Source organism: Rhinolophus sinicus, linkage group LG07 (assembly GCF_036562045.2).
Source record: "Rhinolophus sinicus isolate RSC01 linkage group LG07, ASM3656204v1, whole genome shotgun sequence".
NCBI lineage: Eukaryota > Metazoa > Chordata > Mammalia > Chiroptera > Rhinolophidae > Rhinolophus > Rhinolophus sinicus.
In genome coordinates, this window is record NC_133757.1 from 111,713,547 (window position 1) to 111,738,839 (window position 25,293).

Consider the following 25,293-nt stretch of genomic DNA (forward strand, 5'->3'; position numbering starts at 1 on the left):
CTTCTTAAGTCATCACAAGACCACGATGTGGTCCAAATATCTCCACTACTTTTCTCTTGGTAGAATCTGTTACGTGATATTTTTAATAATTGTTTTGGCAAAAACAGTGGGGAAAAAAATGAAGAGAATAAACACAAGTCTGTCCTTAAAAGGAACTTGTAATAGATGTTAGATAGTTATTGTTGCTGAGTTGAAACTATTGTGTGGTCAGAAATGCATCTCTTATATGAAGAAAAATTTGGCATCAGTGGAGAGGCAGAGCTTAAAGTGACAGATTCATTTGCACAGCTGAAGTGTATGTGCAGAACTGTCAAAATTTTATCTCTGCTATAAGGGAGAAGCATTAAAAAATTGACAAAAATATTCATCATTTATGGTCCATTGTTCAATATTTGATGCATGAGTACCATGCATTTCTTTTATGTGAGATTGACAAAATCTCCCCACTATTAATCCGGCAAGAATTTTGAGTTGAGAACATCTTATCTGGTCATTTTTGTAAACAGTGCAACAAATTTACATGGTAGTTAAAAGTCAGACCATATTTGTTTTTCATTTTTAAAATTATACTCCAATATATGGTACTTTAGGATACAGAGTAAGAATCCTGCTGGATCAAATTAGGTTGCAAAGTGGATCTCTCTGTATCTACATTGAGATCCTGATAAATACACTCATACATGATTTAGTACTAATGTTTAGAGACCTATGAGTTTTAAAAGATCAGAATTGTATCATGAAAGTTAGATAGAAGACATTATTGGGGATTTTTTTTTTTTTTTTGGATGATCAAGTTGTCTGATTTTTAAAATTATTTGTTCCAATTGTTTCCCTTAAAAACAGCAGTATTCTCATAGAATCCTTGGATGTTGTGTATGGTGGGGTGGTCAGAGGAAAGTTCTGGAGCTCATTAATCGAACTGCCCTTGATTTCTGCTAAAAAAAAAAAGTTTATATTTAGAATGCATTGAAAAACATTAAAATGAAAACAATAAAACCAAAAGTTGAAGGACTAGTTCTGTGATAACAGAAAATTAAGAATTTTGTAATTTGTAACTTAATTCAAAAATACAGATTTTCTAAAAAATTATTATTGTTTTTAAAAAGACAAGAAAAATCCAAGGATTTAAACCATGGTTTGAAAGGTACAAAGATTCTATGTATTTAAAAAAAAAAAAAAGGTTAAAAGGCAGCACGCATATACTGAGTAGCGATAAACCAAGTAATTGAATATTTATTTAGGTTACTAAGGACATTTTGGAGATTTTTTTTTTTGTCTTACTACAAAAGGATACATTTATATTCCTGATCATGTTAACTATATTAGAATTCATGAGAGTTTATGAATGGTTTAACCTGACTGACACTATATTGAATTCAACACATACTTTTTTTTTTCTCTGACTCTAGAGTTATGACAATAGAGGGTATAGAAAAATTCTTTATATCTTTCAAACATTGTCACATTAAAAATGAATGAAATACCGTGTTTCTTTCACTGGCTATCTGTAAATTCTTATATTACAGATGAAAGAAAATACATCTGATAAGGCCTACTATCCAAAATGTATAAAGAACTCATATAACTCAATAGCAAAAGAAATAAATAATCCAGTTTAAAAAAAAAATGGTAGAGGCTCTGAATAGACATTTTTTCCCAAAGAAAACATACAGATGGCCAACGGGTACATGCAAATATGCTCAACATGACTAATAATCAGGGAGATGCAAATCAAAACCACAGTGAGATATCTCCTCACACCTACTAGCATGGCTATTAGCAAAAGGACAAGAAATAGCAAATCTTGGCCAGGATGTGGAGGAAAGGGAACCCTTGTGCACTGTTGTTGGAAATGTAAATTGGTATAGCTGCTATGGAAAACAGCATGAAAGTTCCTCAAAATAATTAAAAATAGAACTATGTAAATCAGCAATTTCACTTCTGAGTATTTATGCAAAGAAAATGAAAACACTACTTCAAAAATATATATACACCTCCATGTTCATTGCGGTATTATTTTCAATGGCCAAGACATGGAAACAACTTAAGTGCCCATCAATGAATGAATGGATAAAGACGATGTGATATATATAAATATATATTTCATATATATAATATATAGTATTATATATAATATATATGGAATATTATTCAGTTATTAAAAAAATAAAATCTTACCATTTGTAACAACATGGACGGACCTTGAGGGCATTATGCTAAGTGAAATATGTTAGACAGAGAAAGACACCATGTGGACTGACTTATATGTGAAAAGGAAGGAAGGAAGGAGGGAGGGAGGGAGGGAGGGAGGGAGGGAGGGAGGGAGGGAGGGAGGGAGAGAGAGAGAGAGAGAGAGAGAGAGAGAGAGAGAAAGAAAGAAAGAAAGAAAGAAAGAAAGAAAGAAAGAAAGAAAGAAAGAAAGAAAAGAAAGAAAAATGCCAAACTCATAGATACAGAGAGCAGGTTGGTGGTTGCCAGAGGCAGGGGTAGGGGAGTGAAATGGGTGAAGGGAGTCAAAAACTACAAATATCCAATTATAAAATAAATAAGTCATGCGGGTATAATATATAACATGGTGACTCTGATTAATAATACTGTATTGCATATCTGAAAGTTACTAAAAGAATAGATCTTGAGTGTTCTCATCACAAGAAAAATAATGTGCAACTATGTGTGGTGACAGATGAGGCCTATTATATATAATATATATATATATAATATATAAATATATTATATATATTTATTAAATATATTATTTATATACATTATTTATATAATGTATATTATATAATTTAATATATAATGAATAATATATATAATATATAATTATATATTATATATCTATATATATATATATATATATATATATATATATATACACCACTTACTGTGGTAATCATTTAATAATATATAAAATGTTGAGTCATCACATTATATGCCTGAAATATAATGTTATATGACTATTATACCTCAATAAAAAAGAAACTACATATAGTTAATTTTATATTTGGATCTGTGATATAATCTAATTGACAAAACTTAAAGATCATATTTATGTTAATAATATAATCTCATTGGACACACAACTCTAGATTTTAAATACTGTCTGTCAGTATATTCTACTGTTTTCTGGTTTCTTTTGGTGCTTTTGAAAAGTGAACACTGGCTACTTCTTAGCATGGGGTAGGTAAGTGCACTGGAAGCTTTGAATCTGGTTGTTGAAGAGTGGAATCTTTGAAATCAAGATTTCCAATGTAATATCAATTCTGATAATAATTTATAAACTGTACCTCAAAGAATGAATGGTTACAGAGGAGTGGGTAAACGGATCCTCATTTTAACGTTCAGAAAAATATTATATGTTTACCCACGTAGTGAATGAGATACAGTCTTATAGAACCCTAACATTTTGAAAGGCATTTTACCTTGTACATTGGGGAGACATGGACCCACACCCATGCTCAGTATTATTTCAAGCTTACATCCACTTCAATAGCAAATTCTGTTTTTATTCGGCTTTCTTGGTAAACTGGAGCCAAATAGTCTTAGATACTTGATTGGTGATTGATCTGATATATTTTTCCCATTAAGCTTTGGTCTATGAGAGCCTAATAACAATGGAAATAAAATTCTACCCTGAAATACATGGCTTGGAAATATGGTAAAAGTGTTTTCCTCACAAAAAAAGGTATCAAGTATTATTTTAATATCTGGCCCTATACTTTCTGTTTAACTCTTGAAAGCCCTTCATGGTGTGGCCTTATTGCTTCTCCCCGAATCACTGTCCACCCACCCTAAATGCACAGTTTGTTTATAGTCTCCCTGTCTTTCTTCTGATAATATGTGGTTTCAAGAAAATGTGTTATTGGCTCATTGGCACCACTGTATGTATGATATTGAATTGTAATAGATCATAAGCCAAGGAATAAACTTTTCTGACATTTAAGAAATAAATAACTTTTAGTAGTAGGACCATTTAAAACCTCTGAAATAATTTATCACTTGTCACCTACTATAAGTTAACTAAGAGTGATGAGAAGAAATTCAGAAATATAATTTTTCAAAGTGTGTGTTATGTATCAATGCCTATATTTTCATCTATATTTATAAGTATATATGCTTTAAGAAAATCTTTAGACGAGAAAGGAATTAATAGGTGGTAAGTTAAAGAACCACAGTAGCCAGCCACATTTATGAATTAGAATTTGATGTGTCATTTTTAATTTAATAAAGACTATATGTCCCAGAAACTACTGACAAAATAAGATGTAAGAACAAAATTTTTAGAAATTCAAATACACTAATAGCTTATGATAAAAAACAAATTTTGATTAAATAATTAGAATGGTACCCTGATTAATGATTTTGTTAATTGACCTTCACCTAATGTGCGTTTCTTTATCATTTAACCATTAAGCTTTTATTTTTCCCTTTTTCCTCAGTGTTGAAGAACCCAGTGTGTAAATTATATAGATTTCCCACATCTGACAATAAGTGGATGCGAATCCGGGAGCAGATGTCCGAGAGCATACTTTCTTTTCATATTCCTAAGGAATTGATCTCTCTTCACATAAAAGAAGATTTGTGTAGGTAAGAGAACATAATTTATGATTGTCTCTCACATTATTTATTTTCTTCTATAAAACATCTTTTTTCTTAAAGTATGATGATAGCATAAAATTTTAGATCTGCACTGTCCAGTATGGAGGCCATTAGCCCTGTGTGGCTATTAATCACTTAAAATATAACTAGTCTAATTGGAGATGTTCTGTAAATGTAAAATACACATCAGATTTTGAATTATTAGTACATAAACAACAACGATAAAAAAAGACTGATTTTATAGTTGGGATTAAATGAAAAATATTATTAATTTCTGCTGCTTTTTTTTTTCTCTTTAAATATGACTACTAGAAAAATTTTAATTGCATGTGTGACTCCTTTGTGGCTTGCTTTATATTTCTATTGAAAAACTTGGCGTATAGCCAATAACCTGAGATTTGACCTTGTGTCTGTGTGTCTTTACATCATCTGATTTTGGTTGTCATTTCTGTAAGAAATTCCTACTTGGCTCTTCTTTGGACCACTCATCTGTAACAAGACTCTCAGATAGTTAACTTAGTGGTCTGAAAACTCTTTGAGATGATTTATAAAGTATGCTATGTGAATGGACAATATTGTCATGCATCAAAATTAAATCCACTTTTATAGTAAAGCAGAAGCATGTGAGAACTGGTTGTTGATGAGAATTTCTCTGAGCCACAACTAATCGAACGATTTGTTTCTCTGCCTTATACACCTCCAGTGACTTTAAAAGTGCTGGATTCTACATTACGCTGGACACTGTTAAGGCCCTAAATCTCAGACAATTAACAAATCTTGTTAATAGTTAACATTTTGTAATTACTGCAATATACAACAGAGTGTGAAATGTCCAAAATTTGGATTTCTGCCTTAGACTCACATTAGTACGCTAAAGTACTTACTAGTGTTGTGCCCCTTTGGTAGACTCTGCTGTCCCCAGGAATGCCACATTGACCCAAACCAGTGAGCCCACCATGGACAGGGCAGGGCAAACTGGCAGCGTGGACAATACAATTATAAGCCTCTTAACAACATTTTGGTCAATGACAGACTGCATATGCAATTGTGGTCCCATAAAATTATAATGGAGCTGAAAAATTTCTATTGCCTACTGATGTCATAGCAGCCAGGAACTCATAGCAACATAAAGCATTGCTCACGTGTTTGTGGTGACACTGGTGTAAATAAAACTACTGTTCTGCCCATCCTATAAAAGTGCATCACTTACAATCACGTACAGTCCTTAATACTTGGTAATGATAATAAATAAATATGTTACTAATTTGTGTATTTACTATACTGTACTTTTATTGTTATTTTAGAGTGTACTTCCTTTTTAAAAAAGTTTGCTATAAAACAGAAGCCGGGCTTTGCCAACAGCAGCCCATATATCTTGTGTTTGCCGCACCTATTGATTGCATCATTTTCTCTTGTGCTTGATTTAATCTCATGTTGTTTTGTGCAGTAACGTGCTGTACAGGCTTGTAGCCTAGGAGCAATAGTCCAGGCCATATGGCCGGGTGTGTAGTAGGCTGTACCATCTAGGTCTGTGTACGTGCGCTCTATGATGTTCACTCAATGACAAAATCACCTAATGACATATTTCTCAGAATGTATTCCTGTAGTTAAGTGGTGCGTGACCGTATTTGTTAGGTAGGAATGCCTGCCAAAATAGTATATATCCAAATGAGGAGAAAAGAAAAAGAAAACAGAAGCTGGATTTTAGGGAAAATCAGACAGAAAACTGGATTATAATAAAACAACCTGGATCTAGGGAACTAAAGTTGGAAAGAGGGACAAGAAAGTGGATATTTGAGAGTAGCAGATTGAGGATAACCAGGCCACAGAAAGCAGACAACAGGTATTGACTCAGACCAAGAGAAGCTATAAGATGCACAGGAACCTAAACAGGCTACTTAAAAGCGCCTGCTGCAAGAAGGAATTAATGTAAGCCAAGTTATTCAGTACTGTCCCCACTTAGAACTAGTACAAAGAGTAGGTGATAAGCAAAACAAATTCCCAGGGAGGGTAAGCAGGCGCATGCGTTAGACTAGAGGAGCATGGAGTTTGGATCTCCTGAGTCATAAAAGAATGATCATTTTCACCATTGTATTCTGACGTTTGGACACTAAGAACCACTCCTACTAGAGTCCCATAAAGGTCACATTTCATACAGAAATGTGAACATAGGGAAATTCATATGGGAAGAACAATTGTTCCCCGCAGCAGTTATAGGACAAGGAAGGGCTCCCAGTAGACAAGCCTAAGTTAGAGGTGTCAGGCAGAACCTCGCCCCTTTTTTTCAGCTGAGAACCACCGAAGAGGAGTTGCAGATGTAAGAAGTTAGGGCTCAGCCTTACCCTATAAAATGACACCTGAAAGCTACATCTAATTTAGCCGTTCTAAATTCCCCACTAAAATATCTATCAAGACCCAGAAAATGGAAAATGATGTTTCCTATTATCTGAACTCGATTAACATCATACTATGGTATGCTACAGAACCCAATGGCTAACCATTAGGCTATTGTTTTGGGATTGAAAATCGTAGTTAATGGACCACTAATGCTATTTCATCTAAAAATACAGCAAGCTCATGAGAAAGAAAGTGAAGAGAAAGACCCCTATTGCTGCCCCAATCTGTCTTTGGTCATCAGTTTAGGAACCCCCTCAAGGCAAGGCAGCTGACTTGCGCATGTCTACCACTTCTGAGGCCTCCCTGTGCCCTCCTGCACCCCTACCTCCACTCCCACTCCCATTCACATCTCTCGTCAGTCCATTCTCTGATAGTAAATACCAGGGGGGAAATGATGAGGAGGGAATAAGGAAAAAGCAGCCATTAAACCATTGCATTTTTGTACGTATGTATATCCTCTGTAATTACTGTTTTACTATTTTTTTTAACACCCATCTTGTGTTAATAGTGGCGTCCACCCATCCTGTTCTCTTGCCTTTCTCTTCTCTGTATCTCTATTTTCCTATGTATTCGCAGCAAAAAAAAAAAAAAGCAAACTCACATGGAAGGGGAAGTTTTGATGGAGACAAAGGAACAGTGCCTTCAAATGGAAAGTTCCCTTGCAAGGGACAAAACTAGAAACTGTCATCAGTATGCACTGAGAATTGTTCAGGGGAGAAAATCCTATTTCAATCTTATGTAACTAAGCTATATAAAAACCTGATAGATTCTGAAAATTGGCTAAGCTCTGTAATGACCATCCTGTTACATATACCTTTTGCTTTCTCCAACTCCTTTTCTGTGTAAATGTCCCATCATTAGAATGTTTTTTAAAAAATTTAACAATGAATCCTTAAAATGTTATGAAGAAAAGGAGAAAAAAATCACACTGAAGACCCAAAAGGGAAATAGAAAAATATTATAGGAGAATTGACTAGCCATCTCAGTAGAGCATATGAAGGTGTGGTTGTTATGAAACAGAATCAGAAAGTCAAAGAAAAGAACCATCATCCTTTAGGGAAAATGCCAAGAAGAAAAGGATAACGGAGGGAATAATGAAACTTTAAATTGCAGCAGCCAAATTAAATCCACAGAGGCAGCAGAAGAGAACAGATATGGCACTGAAAATAGTATCAGTAGTGTGGAACATAAAACATGATGAGCTCGTCTCAAATGCCAAACAGGTGAAAAAAGTTTAAAACGGTGAGAGATGTTAGATGTGCAGGACACAGAGTTAGAAACTACCAAATGATTTTAAGTGTTCTTGGGGAAGAATAATTAGTGCAAAAAGTTTGCAGAAGAAAACAAAGAAACAAAAATAGTGAAAACTTATGCAGTTTTTTTTCTTTTGTATGCTAAAATCAGGCTAATCATTCACTTGTCTGCAGAAGCCCATTGAATAACATCTGCTGATTTTTGAGAGGTAAAGGCTGTGACCCTACTTTATTATATAGGGTCAGGTTATGAATTTTCTATGAATGAAGGCAATGGAAACTACATATTTAAATATGCAGGAGCTCAGAAAATGTCACCCACAAAACTTTCTTAGAAAATCTACTTGAAGATATATATGCCATCCAACTGAAAAAATAATTTAAGAATTATTTTTATAATGTAATATAAATTAATATCATATAAAACTAAATTATAATATAAAATTCACATGATATAACATATTGTGTTTCCCCAAAAATAAGACCTAGCTGGACAATCAGCTCTAATGCATCTTTTGGAACAAAAATTAATATAAGACCCAGTATTATATTATATTATATTATATTATATTATATTATATTATGAGACTCGGTCCTATATTATATTAAAATAAGACCAGGTCTTATATTAATTTTTGCTCCAAAAGATGCTTTAGAGCTGATTGTCTGGCTAGGTCTTATTTTTGGGGAAACACAGTAATTTAAGTTAAGATTATAAGAACAGGACATTGTCCTGCAAAAGGACTTGAAATGGTTTTTTTCTTGGTTGAGTGGAAAACTTGGACAGATCTGTACTCTAAAGTTCTTTTTTTCAGCATCTTTTAACCCTAGTCTTATTCAAATCCCAGAAAGTATGTAACTTCCCACAGCCTCCTTCCCAACCCCACACTTTCTCTCTAACTCATTTGTTTTTCACATTTTCATTCCATCTACTCTAATCCCGGCCACCATTATTTCTAGCCTGTGACACAACAGTCTACTGATGACTTTTCTGCAATGGCCTTACTTCCTCAAAATCCAGGGCTCACTTACAGATTCCCACAATTTGATTGAAAATGTTATAAAATGCAGATTTCCAGTAGGAGCTTTCTGGAGACAGTCTTGTTATTTAACCTCTTGAGAACTATACTAGAATTATGTGTTGGGAAGGGAAGAGGGAGAGGTTCGGCTTACAAAGTCCTCAGTATAGCACCTTGCTTCTGAAAATTTTACTGAATTACTCCACAATCATGCATAGGGGATTTAGCATTGGAAAGCAGACCAATTATTTGATCTAGCATACTTGAAGGATGGGGAAATGGGGACTGGTTTATTATGGAGTTATTATAATGGAAGGAAAGGGGGAGTGACATGTTGAGGACAGCTGAGAGTTCCTAAATACATAGAAGGGGTGTGTGTGTGTGTGTGTGTGTGTGTGTCTTTGCCTGTGTTTATAATACTTCAGGCTTTGCAATTCTTCAACTTGGGTTGCATGCAGACAAGTTATGTAGGTCTTGCCAGACTACAACCTATAAAATTTTTATAGTTTGTTTTAGTGTTGCCACATATTTTGTTTATGTTGAGAATTTTCTTCAGCTTTTGTACTACTACGAAGTTCTGCTATGCTCAGTTTACATTGAAATATGTTAGTTATTAGGTAAAATGATTATACCCATAGCCTTGAAGCTCCATGACAACTACAAACACGGTATTAAATCACAGTGTGCACACATATATGTTTAGATGGGAGGTTCTGGTGGCTATATAACATTTGGCTTTATCAAAAAGGCATACATGTCTACACTATAAAACGATGTTTGAAAACCTATAATGGTACAAAAAGTTTTAAAGAAATGAAATATTTCAGGGAAAATGAACCTCATGGTCAATAAAACTCCCCGGGAAAACATTAGTTTGATTTATATGATGTATTTTTATCTTTTTTTCTTTCTTCATTTCTTTCCTATACATATTTTTCTTCAGTGAACCCAAGGTTGGGGAAAGAGAGAAACTCCGTGGCATAGCGTTGGTAGTTTAGAAGAAAAGATAAGAATATTTTATAACAATTAACTTGAAGGTTTTCTTAGGTTTTATAATATATATATGTATATACATATTTGTATATATGTATATGTATACATATAATATATGTATATATAATGTATATATGTATATATTATATATATTTATAATATATATAGATATATATAGATATATCTATCTATCTCTCTCTATATATATTTGTGTTTATCATGCAGAGAAACAATCTTGTAAATAAAATATAAAAAATCTCAACCAAAATACTTTAGTAGGGAAAATGTGATAGAGTTTGGGACATATGAACTTTAAATAAAAGTTTTATTACCACTTCTTTGATAGAATGTACACACTTTGTCTTCGATATTCGTATTTGTAAATGTTGTGCATGTACTGAATTTGTGATGATAAAATACTTGAAGACAGACACTTGTTGAACACTATATAGTTCAAATATTCTGTTTTCTATATTTTAGAACTATATTGTAGAACTATGATAAACGTGTCTATATATCAATCTATTTCTTGAACGCAGTGTATTCTTATCTAAGAAAAAGACGGTCAGTAAGATATTTTGAAATCCCAGGTTGAAAGTCTAGTTGCTGCCCGGAGATCTATGTTTCAGAAACATCTTCTACATGTTCACTTTAATAGTATCATATACTGTTAACTTGCTTTTCTAACCACTATATCTACTTTGAGAAAAATGCAGAAGATACTTAATTTTCTGATCTTGTACCTTAAAGCATTTCGTGACTTTCATTAAAAAAATGGGTTCATTTTATTTCAAACTGATAATACCACAAGAGTGCCTTTTTAAAAATGTTAAAAGTATGGATTAAGAATTATAAACTAAAAGAGTAGAATATATTCAGGTAAATTCTATTTCAAAAACATCCTCATTATACAAAAAAAGATATACAGTAGGTTTTTACAATATTGTGACCCAGCCGGTCCATTTAATATGTTTTGACATTCTGAAATATAATTTATGTTCTGTTTTCAAATTATGTATTACCAGACAAGATTTCCGTGTCTCATGGGCTACAAGGCAAGTAGACCTACTTTTCCAGCCTCATCTTCTGCCTTGTTTATTTTGGCATGGCGGAAACACATGCTTTTTGAGATCTCTATCAGCATTCCCATACTTAGATAAAATAAAGGCTCACTGAAAATCTTTACTGACCTTAAAGAAACCTTGATTAGTGGGGAAAAGTAATAGGGAGCCAGCTATTCTATTTAGGCATTTTATATATCAAATGAACCTCAAACTGATGAATCTCATAGATGTTTTTATAACGTTGTGTCTCTTCCACTTTATTTCTCTTTGTGTTTCTTTCTCTATCTCTCGTGCTTGCTCTATCTGAGAGAAATCTTAAGTCCTAGAGATCCAAAAAGGATACATAACAAGATCACATCAGGACGCCACTGTTGATTCATACCTGATTGGTGTTATTTCTTCTGTGCATTTTTCTTCATACAATGTTGATGCACAGTTGGAGGACGGCATGGCATGCTATTTATCATGGGAAGCGCATTTGCCCTACCAACTCCTAGCACTGAGGGCAGATGCTGTGTGCCATTAAGTCCATCATTATGGATTCTTGGTCTCATTTAATGAGAGGTCCTGTCGAGCGCTTAGTATCACCAAGCTGGTGATAGAAATATGTGTTTGATTTTGCTGTTTGGGTATTACAATATCCCCACAGGAACAAATAAGGCAAAACTCATCCAGAAGCACATTTTTTTTCCTATTGTGCCAAGATTCTTGTTTAAAATGAATTGACTAAGGGAGAGTGTGTTGTAATGCTAAAATCACAGGACTGGAATAATTATTGACCTGTGTTCAGAAACTGTATCTGCCACTTGATATATACTGGTAATTTTTTTAAATTATGTAATCACTCAATTTCAATATATATACATATATATAAATATATTTACTTTTTTAGGTAATAACATTATCATTTATCCTGCAGGGCTATTATAGTATTTAAATGAACAATCAGAAGACTCTAACATGACGATAGGGTTTTGTCTTGAGGGGTGTGTGTGTGTGTGTGTGTGTGTGTGTGTGTGTGTAAGTGCAACTCTGGGTTTGAAACCTGGCTCCCCCAACTCTACTTAATACCTATGTGATATGGCACAATTTAAGAGTTTTAATCTTCAGTTTCCTCAGCTGTAAAGAAGGGATTAAATAAACATGCATATGGTTATTGTGAGCTAATGATGAAAACACCTGGTGCATACATGCATAGGCCTTTTCTATGTGGAAACCTCTCTTACCATTTATGTAAAGAATCATGTAAACAGGAGACACTCGACATATCACAGCTGTTGTTGTTGTTGTTGTTCATCTTAGCTGAATGTTGACAGTGTTTCAGACAAAAAGGTCTATAATTCATTTTAACCTCCTTTAGCTTACTAACCTAGCACACCTCATAAGTACGCAACCCTACTATATGGTCCCACAAATTCTAGGCAGCCAGAAAAGCAGACTAGGCATGTCTTCTCCCACCAAGTGTTTGGTGCTGAGAGTGATTTTGGAATGATAGGCTTCAGATTGGTTAGGGCCTTCTGAGCCAAACTTGTCAATTGTCTTTTGCTGTTGTTGTACTCTTCCTAGACTCTCGCATAACACATGGCATGTAATAAGCACTCAGTAATAAAATCCTTTCCTAAGAACAACTGGAATTGTGAGTAGAGGATGGCATGATTACATTTAGAAAAAGGGAGGCAAGTGTGGAAAGATAAAACAATTTAGGAGATATTGTAGTTGCCTAGGCAAATGATGATGGTGGCTTAGACCAGGTTGGTGGTGGTGGTGGGAAATAGAGAAATGTACATACATTTGAGATTTTTTAAGGAGCTAAAATCAACAGGACTTGGGGATGGATTCCATCTGGAAGTAAAGTGCTCAGGATGAGAAGCATTCTGACGTGCGTAACTAAGGAGATAAGTTTCATTAATTGGTACATGAAATAGTGGGAAAGTCGCAGGTTTAGAAGACAAAGGAGCCCTCTTTGACTTTTAGTGGAACCATCTAGGTCTGTGTTATCCAGTACATTAGCTATTTGCCCCATGTGACTCTTTAGACTTAGGTTAAAATTCGTTCAAATTCAATGAAATTAAAAAGTTAGTTCCTCAGTCACCTTAGTCACATTTTAAGTGCTCAATAGCCCTATATGGCTAGTAGCCATCATATTAAATAGCATGACTCCAGAACATTTCCATCAGTACAGAGAGCTCTTTGACCAGCACTGATCTAAGATAACCATTAGTGACATCTATAAATTGAAAAAAAAAAAAGAGAGAGATATAGTAACATACAACTGTCCTTTCTCCCTGCCCATTGGAATTTAATATGGACAATGAGAAGGCTGACATCCACCTTTCTAGTTTACCCTTATAGGCAAAAGATAGAATAACTTTTGTTTTTTTCTTCCCAAGTGGATAGTATCAACATATATGTTCTGTGCTGTGATTTCTAGTGGGAGTGAGATTGTGTTATATTTCTAATGGCGAGTCCATCTAGTGTAGTAGTTTAAAGCGTGACACCAAACACAAACCCCTTAGGCTTATCCCAACTCTGTTACTCACTATCTGGGTGCTCTTGGATAGATTATTATCTTCTCTGAGTTTCAGTTTCATCATTTGTAAAATAAGGATGATAATAATAGCGATAGCTAGTTCAGTGGGCTATTGTACACAGTGAATGATTGAATGTTCTCAAAGTTCTTACTCCAGTGCCGGGCATAAGGCAGCATGATACGCCTGCATTCACATTCATTAAGTGACTAGATAATAAATAAGAATTTTGTTTTGTTGTTTGACATTCCAGCAGTTATGATAGCCAAGACTGTCTGGTAAGGGTATACTTGAGCCAAATATTTGAACCAGCTCTCTGTTGACCTCGGTGGAAGGTACATTCAGATGACTCCCTGAGGTCAGATTCTAGTCCCGTCCTCCTATTCAAGAATACTACCTTATCTTTGAAGAAACTATACTCATCAGGAATTAAAATAAAAAAGAGAATAAGATTTGTAGTCACATCACCTGAATGTGAGTCTAGATTCCGCTACTTACTAGCAAGTAATATAGCATTAAACAAGTCACCCTACTTCTCAATTATATTTTTCTCACTTGTCCAGAGCAATGTTATTCAATAGAACTTTCCATAATGATGGAAATCTTCTAAACTGCACTGTCTAGTATGAGAGCTTTGCGGCTATTGTGCACTTGAAATGTGCCTGCTGCGACGGAATTTTTAATTTTGCTTGGTCCAGCTCTGAACAATTATCTCTGAGGATAGTTTTGTAAATAAAAAAGAGATACATTCTATACAAAAGTAACCTTGATCACCCGGAAAGTCTTATGCTGACCACCAGAGAGCCCTACGGCCAAGCATTTGGGGCGCGTCCTGAATTCCATCTACTTGCGAAGTATAACTCGGTGACATTCTCACTGCAGGTCCAGGGGTGAGCATTGGAAGAGAAAATACCCAGAAATGTTTGCAATGGCTAAAAGTATGGACAGGAATAATGAAAAGGAATGAGTGTGCTCGCACACTTTCGTGCTCCACCAGCCTTTCGTCAGGGGTTAGTAATCATGGCGACCTAGGATGAAAAGGCAGGTGATCAATGTATGTGGACTTAGGAGAAACTTCATATAACATGCCACCATTTTAAACGTAAGTGGAACACTGAGCTTTATGATTTAAAAAGATAGATGTTGTCCATATCTGATAACTTTAAAACAAACTCCAAAGGATAAATAAGACATTAGTTAGAAGTAAATAAACACCAAATCACCTTTATCAGGAAAAGCAAATAGACTCTTAGGATGGAATAAGACCTGCTTATGATTCCTCATTTTGTTTCTAATGCAGTTACCTAAAATTAAATTATAGAATTTGGCTGTTTGTCAGATGCAAACAGATTCTGTGATTGCAACTAAATCCTGTACATACTGTTCTCCAATTCTTAGTCTTAGCCTAGAACTTGAAACCTCCTTAAGTGTGTTGTACTACAAAATTCACTTATTTTAATGTCAAGTGAAAATCAGAGTGAATTACTACTCAGAATATCCAGTCATTTTTCAGTGAAATTGTGGCTCGTGGATTGCAACATTAAGCACATTGTCATTTTCAAAAATGCATTTTTTTAATAAAAAAAAGGCTGTGATTTATGGATGTCATTTTTATTCCTGTATGGGTGAAAGCACAGACAGTTTGAATGGTGGGTTGAAAATACTACGAGATCTGACATCAAGTTGAACTTTGTTCAGTTTTATGGTGTCACCCAATCACTTTATGAAATTGAAGCCACCCACAAGTCATTTATGTAGTCTATTCTTCATTGACTATTTAGTATTTTTTTTTCCCTAATGGGTACTTTTTTATGACTTCTTTTGGGTTTGACTTAATGTCTAATTTTGCATAGTGAATGAAAGCAGCTTGGCTATTAAACTTTCCATCCATGTATACCCATGTGAAGTTTTAGATTGTGATAGCTACCAAAAGGTTCTATTTAAATTGTATAGTTATTTTTATTCTACAAAATAACATTTTAATGTCTTTATTACTCTTATCTTATCCTTTTGTATCTAAGCTTTCATCAGAGTAGTTGGTCTTACAAAATTCTTGTGAAAGAATTAACTATTATATATTCAGGCATTCTTTATTACAAAAATTTTAATAATTTCAGGAATTCTTGAATTTACATACCCAAGTTTTTAAAGTTTACCATTCTGGGTTCAGACTTATATTAAAATAGGTGCTCAGATGTGGAACTTTGGCCTCAGAACTAGAGAGATTTCTTGTTCATGTCCCTTAGACAAGCTAAGCATCTCTATAGTCATTTTTCTTTTGGAAAAAGTCTATGGAGTATTTGTAAAATGTGGTGAGAGGAATAAAAAGCCATGAAAGCACCTACATGATCCTCTAGATGTTTCGTCTCAATTCACCTCCCAAATTCTTTTGCACCAAGCAGAGAGAAATTTTTGTGATGGAATTGCTGCCTATAGTTGCATATTAGGGTTCCCCAGAGAAACAGAAACAGTAAGATGTGATTGTGTGTGTGTGTGTGTGTGTGTGTGTGTGTGTGTGGAGAGAGAGAGAGAGAGAGAGAGAGAGAGAGAGAGAGAGAAATTATGATGGCTGACAAGTTCTAAGATCTTCAAGGTGAGCTGGCAAGCTAGAGACCCATGAGAGCTGATGCTATAGCCCTAGTCCAAAGGTAAGCAGATTTGAGACGCAGGAAAAGCCAGTGTTTCAGTTCGAGTCCAAAGGCAGGAAAAAATCCAATGTCTGAGTTCAAAGTCAGTATGGCAGATTGACAGGCAGAATTCTCTATTAATTGAGAGAGGGTCAGCCTTTTTGCTCTATTCAGACTTTCAACTGATTTGCATGAGGCCCACCCAAAGAAAGGAGGTCAATCAGCTTTACTCAGCCTACCAATTCAAATGTTTATTTTATCTAGAAACACCCGCATAGAAATCTACAATAACATTTGACCAAATGTCTGAACACCCTATGGTCAAGTTGACACATAAAATCAACCATCACAGTAAGAAATTTCCTGTGAAGATATATTTTCAAATCTTTCTCTATCCCTAAAAAACACTTGACCAATCCAGGGTTACATACCTACATCATACAAGATTAGAGGACTCAACAATGGCTCCTTTATCTATTGTCTCTGTCCATTTTAACTAGGGCAGAGCTCAGCATTCTATGTTGGGTTTAGTTTATATTCTGACTCTATGTTAAATCAAGAAAATCTCCACACAATACTCTCCAAGAAAATCTTTAATTCATTCAGTCAGCAGCCTATATTGAACACTTCCCATCAACTAAGGACTGTGGTAGGACAAAAATGTGACTAACACAAGTCTCTGCCTCTCACAGACTCAGAACAAATTTTTCCCATGTTGGAATTCCCCCCCTTGAATACATCATCAGTAGACTTTAAAACTATATTTTAAATAGAAGCTTTAAACAGAAGCTAAACTTTCTCTTCTTTTTTGCTATGTTCTATTTTGGTAGTTTTGAGCCTAGTTTTATGTCTTTTCAGCAGAAACTTTTTTTTCTTTTTTTTAATGAACAGAACTGTGATGGAATTCCAATATGAATCAAAGAGATTCAGTTGGAGCTGGTGGGTCTGGTGGGTGTCTCATATAAGGAAAAAGGCTCAATGCCTATCCATTACTAGACTTACCTTTTGTACAACACCCTCCCCTGTCCCTCTAGTCACAACACCCCCAAGGGTGTAAGGAACACAGTTAAAAAACAATTTATCTATTTAATATTCTTGCTAATGTCTTACGTAATATATGTAAACATTTTAAAGCAGGTTTGGCTATTTATTTTCCAGTTTCCCTATGACCCGTTTTGTGTTCAATTAGCTCTCTTCATTCTTCACACAGCATTTTTTATGTGTTTTTTTTTAATCTCATTTTATCTTTATGTTATTCCATAGTCTGTGTTTCCAACTTGTCATATACTTAGTAGTGTGTTTTGTGTTATGGAAGGTTCAGAGGATCGTAATGACCTCCAATAACTTGTAATTTTACTGAAGAGAAAAACATCTAGTTTTGAAATAGTTAAACAAGGTAAGACAAAACAAGTCATATAGACTAAAAATATGCCATAAGATTTACTTCAAGTATTAGTAAGAACGTCCTACTTAATGGGTGGAATGCCAAGATCCATAGAGCATTAGCTATTTCTCAAGTAGGCCTTAGCAATTTGTCTCCTCTGTGATTTATTTTATATAATTTGCCTTTTATTTTTGTAGGTAGCAGAGCAAAAGGGGATAGCTGGCAGTAAGTGCCAAAAAATGTTTAACGTGTAAGAGGCCTAACTCAAAAATTTGAATATTCACTCTGTTCTTCCCAACTTCCTATGTCTGTCTGTTGGACTCTTGGAAAATTAGGAGTTGGAGACAGGCTAGAAGATTTGTTTTAGAGATAGAACTCCTGTGAGAGTAAAGCAATGAATTCGTAAGAGATTTATGTGTTTAGCAGGGCAGTGAATTTTTCAGAAAGAAATTTCTGTTTTTACTGTTATCAGGTAGCGATTGCAGGAAACATCTTTTGAAAGCAGAAGCTGTTGTTCCTGTGAGTAAATGAGAATATTTATAGATAGAGAAGGACTATTTTTAAATTATTGTTCTGTGGATTAAAAATGCATTTCTCCAACTCATCTACTTGGCCATTCACACCAAAGTCTTAGCAAAGATGTGTAACTATTTAATTATAATGCTGATGCCAGATTTCTGTTAAGATAAATGCAGTGACACGCAGACTGGACCACAGGAGCCATATCTATGAGTCTCGTAATACTGGACACCACTATGCACTTGAAAATATTTTCGAGAATATCATTTACCAGGCACTGCATACCTAGTAACTGTGTCATTCAAACTGAGAGATTCAGCAGTGAAAATCCTAAATTATAATTTATCCTTTGTTCAGGTTTGATGTTAACAGTACATGAAAGTTCACAAATGTTAATTCTAAAAGTCAATAGGTTATGGTGCTAAACCCCACCCACTCAACATACGAGTATGTTCATTAAGTACCTTCAACAAACAAGGCACTCTGTTGTTTGTTATTTTGTTTTGTGTTTCTTTGTTTTTAGAGTGGAGAATTATATGGGGTGAGGAAAGAGTGGACATGGCGATTATAGTCAGAAAGCTATATGGTATTCTAGTGACTCTGAGACTAACAGTTTCATTTACATTCTTCCACCTGTGAAAGAGGAGGTTTCAAATTATTCTCTGAACTTCCTTCCAACTGTAATAGTCTGTGAGTTCATAGTTGTCATTTTCCTTATCTATATCAAAAAGGATATATTAATTCTGGTATCTTGTAATGTGGATAAGCTAATAGGATATTTTGAGAATGGAGGAGGTGTTAATAATTACAGTGGAATAAGGTGTAAAATGGCACATATGGTTGGTCTACCTCTAACATACATTGGTACAATGACAAATAATAGGGGAAATCAGTAAAATAACACATACACAAAAAGACCTTTTTCATCTATGTGTATAAGTATTGTTTTTAAAGTATATTTATGATGCACATATCATTAAGACTTTTTCTCTAGTACTTAACCAGCCACTAGCCATCTGATAGATGGATGATTGATAGAGAAATAAGTAGATGGATAGAGGTAGGTAGATATATGCTAAGCCATTAGTGGAGAAGCAGAGTGAGTGTGTCAAATGCAGTACAAGCAAGAGGGACACTTCAAAATATCCTGACTGTGTCGCAGGCCCTTGGGTACATGACCAAAGAGATCCAGTAAGGCTGAAAATATCCATGATGAGAAATAATGCCATGTGGAATCTTTGAAAAATCCAAATAGGAATGTTTCAGTACAGAGCTTTTGGGTTCTGAAATGTACTGGTGGCTCCTGCCACCATCAGGAAACTACTTTTTATTTAAAAAAGTAATAATGATAGACCCTAGTAAGGTACTGGATCCTAATAAAAACTGGACCCCTGATGACGGGACACAAAGTGACTCTCTGGCACTGGAGCTGCCCATTATGAACTGGGTATTGACTTGATCACATTGTATAGTGTAGGAGTAATGTACTATTAGATTGGAGTGCTGCATTTGGAATTGGGCTCCAGAAGATCAGGAAGGGACGTGTGTGTGTGTGTGTGTGTGTGAGAGAGAGAGAGAGAGAGAGAGAGAGAGAGAGAGAGAGAGAGAGAGATCCCAGAGTCTCAGTCATGGACTTTGTGCAATACTTCTATTGCGTGGTGCTTCTCTCTCATCTCACACCTATAACCACATTGGAATTTTCATATGACTAACTTGTGGAAAGACGGAAGAACTCAAACTGGTATAAAGATAGGTCAGCCTGAAGTGTTCGGGGGAACTGAAGGTCAATAGTAAAGGAAATCCACCCAGTGGGCAGATCTGCAAAACAGTATAATTGTTACTCATTTAGAGGGACAAATGACCTGAGGCACAGAGGTACATGGAGTATTGACACAGTGAATGGCTTCAGGGCCTGGAAGAAATAAGACTAGAAGATTGGATACAAGGGGTCTGGCCAAGGGCTATGTGGATGAGCTTACAGAAGTGAGCACAAAGCACTTTTATATCTCAGAGCCATGCCCATCAGAAAGCAAATACTCGAGGAGGCTTTCTGGACCAGATGGACATTATCACCTGCCTGGGGATATTGGCCGGTCTTCTTTCTTGAATACCCCAGAGTTTGTACAATACACCCACAAAGAGAAAGGCCTTGGCGGCAAACTTGGGGACTATGCGTGGGCCAGAGAACACAGCCTTCCTCTCCAAGCTGATATAGCTACTGGCACTGTCTAAATGCCAGAAATAGACTGCCAGAAATAGACTGACAGGGGACACTAATAAGGTACCATTCCTTGGGGGAGCGATAGCTAGTTGGTGGCTAATCTATTAAGTTGGGTCCCTGTGACCTTGGAGAGGGCAGTGATTCATCCTGAGTAGGTGAAACAGTCCGAATGTGTGTTTGCCTTTTCTGCTCCCAGTGCCACTGTGGCACCCACATCTGAAGGCCTACAGAATGCTTGATCCAGTGATATGGCATCCCACATGACATTGCTGCAATCAAAGGGCACTTGATACGTCAAAGGAGGTGCGCCATTGAGCTTGTGGTCACTGATGCCCCACCCACCTGGTAGCCACAGACCTGATAGAAGACCTGACAGTGGAATATTCATCATGAGAGCCCAGGCTAAGGGGAAACCTTAGGATTGGGGCACCATCTTCAAGGGTGAAGTTTATATGCTAATCCAACACTTGATAGAGGACGTTGTGCTCACCACAGCGCGAACACACAGCTCTGGGAATAAGGGTGGGCCTTTGTTACACTCATAATGCCGTGCTTATGGATTTGTGCTTCCTTTTCCTACAACCTTAGACTTTGCCAGTTAGAATCCTGGTTCTTGGAGTATGGGTATTGGCAGTTCTGTCAGGGGACCCAGTAACAATCCCATTTAACTAGAAGCTGTGATTGATTTCATCTGTGATCTGGTTACCATGCATTCCTCACTACAGTGAACCAACAAAGATAGTAGGAGCTACCACACACATCACCATGAGAAAACAGGGCTGCTGTTTCACAATCTGAACAAAAAGAAGTATGCCTGGAACTCAAAGGTGACCATACGCAGATAGGAGCAAGGAAACTAAGGGCCTAATCCCTTTGGATTAAGGCCTGGGTGACCTCACAAGGCAGCAACCCAGACTGGCTGAAGTGCCAGTGGAATATGAAGAAAATCTAGATTGAGTCGTAGAGATTGGTGATGAATATCAATTTAGGACCCAAGGATCAGATGGAGTATTACATATTGTAGGTTTGTTCACTAACTGTCTTTAAGTCTTTGGGGAATTGCAACTGGTCACCACTTTGAAAGATTACACTTGAACTTCCCTCTTGGGGAAGATATTGCCATCATTGTCACATTATCTTTTAACGCCATCAGCTATATCATCCTCCCTCAAGATGCAGACCAGGTATTAGCATGCCCCAATAGCATCTACCATGGAAAGATCCAGAATGGCTTTGGCACCTGTGTCTTATCAGACTAGACCTAGGAAAGTTCTGGCTCCACTGGGATATTGCTCCCCCCGTGGCTTCCCAAAGGAGACAGATTATACAACCGGAAGTTGTATAAGTATGAAGGAGTTAATGTCCCATCAGATGAATCTTTACCAGTAAAATATAGATGATGATAAGGAACGGGCATCTCCTCTTCCATGTAACAAACTGTTCCAAGGTGCAAAGATTCCATTTGACGTCACTAGAGTTGTTCCACATGACTTGGTAACCAGCCATGTTTTCTTGTGACATTCTGCCCAGATCAGTAGCATACCACCTCTGTCTGCTTCTGTTTTTTCCTGCAGCATTTCTCTTTTTAGCTCCCTCATGCTTACCTGGGATTGCAGGATTTCAGGCCCTGCATTCTAGAGAACTTATTGACATACAAAGCAAGACTCTTAATCTGCAAACTTTTTGTTCACTGAGTAACAAATTAAAATATAGTATAAACAGAGCCCTAAGCATCCCAGTGGAAAAGTTTACTAATTTTGGTGCATCCAATTATCTTCTCTTCATCTACTTTAATGTATTAATGTAACGAAAGTCTTTCATTTTTTTTTTAAACTTATACTTTCTTACTCTGCCCCACTTTGTTTTACAACTTTTTCATTATTTTGGTTTATTACACCTTTATTATGTAGTTCTCCTATATTTTAATGTTTTTAATGCATAAACACCTTATATTGGTTATTAGTCTCTTTCAGAATGTGGGTCTTTTCAATGCCATCCCTTAGAAAAAACAAGCAGTGAACACCAGGTTTCATCTACGTATCCCTGTATATAAATTTTGACATACTGGAGGAGTGTAGTAAATTTTCAACAATAGTTTATGGACTCATCCCAGTCACTCCCCACTGTACATGAAACTTTTCTGACCACACATTGCCAGGCTTCTCTTAGGCAGGAGATGTACACCACCCCAGGATCCCACACCAGTCAGGGGTTTTACTCTCACCATCTTTTACTTCCTCACCATCTCTATCTTTTAAGTATTATTTCTGATAAGGATCAAAGACAATACAAATTGTAAACCTATTTGCATTACACATCTATCAGTGCATCTATTAGTATTAAGCAGGAATATTTAACTAATAGTTCTATTATAAGTGTATATTAGAAGTCCAGCCTAAAACCTTACATTGTTGATATACCACACCTGCTATCCATCTTAGATTTGACCTACTTGCCCAGGTCCTTCTAGACTTAAATATCTCAAGTTGTTGGAATTACCTGTGTGTTTTGCTTGTTGTTGTGTTGTCCTGAATTTAAGTTCCCTGCCATTTGAGCGTATATGAGGAACTTGACTCCCCATTTTTTCAACCTCCCCTCCTACTCCCATTTTGATCCATGAATTTTCTTTACTCTCATTGCCTATTTATTAATTACTTCTCCCATGAATGGTGTGTGATGAAAGTTCATCTGTGGGAAAGTTGAGAGTGAGACTAATATTCACAAAAATTGTAAAGATCTCACATGAAAGATACAGCAATACAACACTGCCTTCCCATTGAAACAAGACCAAGGCAACTACAAACATTTGAAACCAAGTCACATTTTTGCCCACCATCCATTACTCTTGCATCTAACAGAATGTTAAATATTCTACATCTTCTGAATTTATTAGCTTGGTATTTAGCATGTTTCACAGCCAAAATAGAAAAGAAGGTTCATTATTGCTGGTTAAATTAGCCTCATGAAAATGTTGTTGGTAAAAGGTTACAGAAATGAATAAGAGATCTAACCAAGCAGCATATTAAACCATTTATCATTATAATTTAAATAGGAATACTGATGATTTAAATTAACTTGGCTAAAGGGTAGAGAATTAGATAAAAGTTAATAATTAAAACCTAAATGGCATGATTATCTCTTCCTTTGATAATGAAGAGACAAAACATATGCAGTATTTCCTTAAATTATCTTCTTGGGAGAAACTGAGGCCAATAAAATCATACCTGATCACACCATTTATGGACTTAAAAATTATATATAGTTTTATTGTACATAAACTAGATTACTCGAATATTTTGTGTTACCCTCGGACATAGTCACATAACTCTTCCCACATTACTTCATTTTGGATGGTTAGAGCCTAGAACTTAGCCATTTTTCTGTTGAGCTTTAAGTTTGTTTTTTAACTGAATGTCCTTTACGTACACTAAGGATACTAAGTTTTTGCCATCTTTGTGAAATTTTTACTAATGAATTCAACCTGTATTTTTTTCTCTTTAACACACAGAATGTTTAATGTTCGTGTGGCCTAGCAAATTCATATCTTTCTTTGTGTTAAAATGATTTTTCCCATTAAAATGCACATAGAGCTTTTCTGAAAGGGATGGTGAATCGATTTCTTATTACTTTGGCATCCCTGATCAAGCACTCTGTGTCTGTGGATTTAAGATCAAAATACTAATACTAATACTAACAATAATAAATACTTTCTCCTCTTTTCCGTTCTTAACAGAAACCAGGAGCTAAAAGAACTTGGTGAACTTTCTCCACACTGGGACAATCTACGGAAAAATGTCCTTACTCACTGTGATCAAATGGTGAATATGTACCAAGACATTCTGACAGAACTTAGCAAGGAAACAGGTGGGAAAACAATAACTTTACGTATTCAAACTGAACTGCACTTCATGTACGTTATGTGAAAACAATAGTAAACATTGTTATTAACACCGAAAAGCCATGATTTAAAAAAAAACAACAACACACACACACATTTCATTTCTAACTCTATCACCTTGGCATGAAAAATAACAAAGGAAAAATGGGACTATTTGATCTCGTGGTATTATTATAAGCATAACTGGGAATTTTTTCAAAAATTAAATTTCTGAGAAGAAAATCAACCCATAGTTATATTTTTCTTTCTGAAATTTTTGTAACATTTTTTTATGTCAAAGATACTTTTCATCATACATGTGTTCACACACACAAACACACACACACTTATTTATTTACTAATAATATTCCATTTTTTCCACCTAGGGTCCTCTTTCAAATCCAGTAGCAGCAAAGGAGAGAAAACATTAGAATTTGTGCCCATAAATTTACATCTGCAGAGAATGCATGTTCATACCCCTCAATTGAAAGGTAATATGTAGTATTCTTTTTTTTTAATGGGCAGATTATGTTTACGTGTACTTCTTTAAAAATCTTGGCTATAGGCAGAATTTACAATTTTTGCAGTTATATAAAGGTAAAGATGAAACAGTTGAAGCAGATAATAACTAAATACTACAAAAGGGACTATTATAGTTTTGTTGCTGCGTTTCTGGGCAATACTTTGTAAACACGGCCCCTGAATTGAGTTACAGGTGGATACGCAAAATTGAGTATTAGCTACCTTACATACCATCAGTGATAGCTAATAGCTAGCAGTTATGTTGTTTGAATTAGAAGAAGAGGAAA

General features: G+C 35.5%; 1 protein-coding gene across 9 annotated transcripts in view; it reads left to right on the forward strand.

Moving 5' to 3' along the window:
* The window catches only part of INPP4B (inositol polyphosphate-4-phosphatase type II B), a 609,854-nt gene that overhangs the window by 454,473 nt on the left and 130,088 nt on the right, over nucleotides 1-25,293 (forward strand). For all 9 annotated transcript variants that reach the window (XM_074338474.1, XM_074338478.1, XM_019730779.2 and 6 more), the window contains 3 exons: nucleotides 4,443-4,590; nucleotides 24,341-24,471; nucleotides 24,871-24,975. In XM_074338474.1, coding sequence (XP_074194575.1) covers nucleotides 4,443-4,590; nucleotides 24,341-24,471; nucleotides 24,871-24,975 — 384 coding nt within the window. The remainder of the gene's footprint in view (nucleotides 1-4,442; nucleotides 4,591-24,340; nucleotides 24,472-24,870; nucleotides 24,976-25,293) is intronic.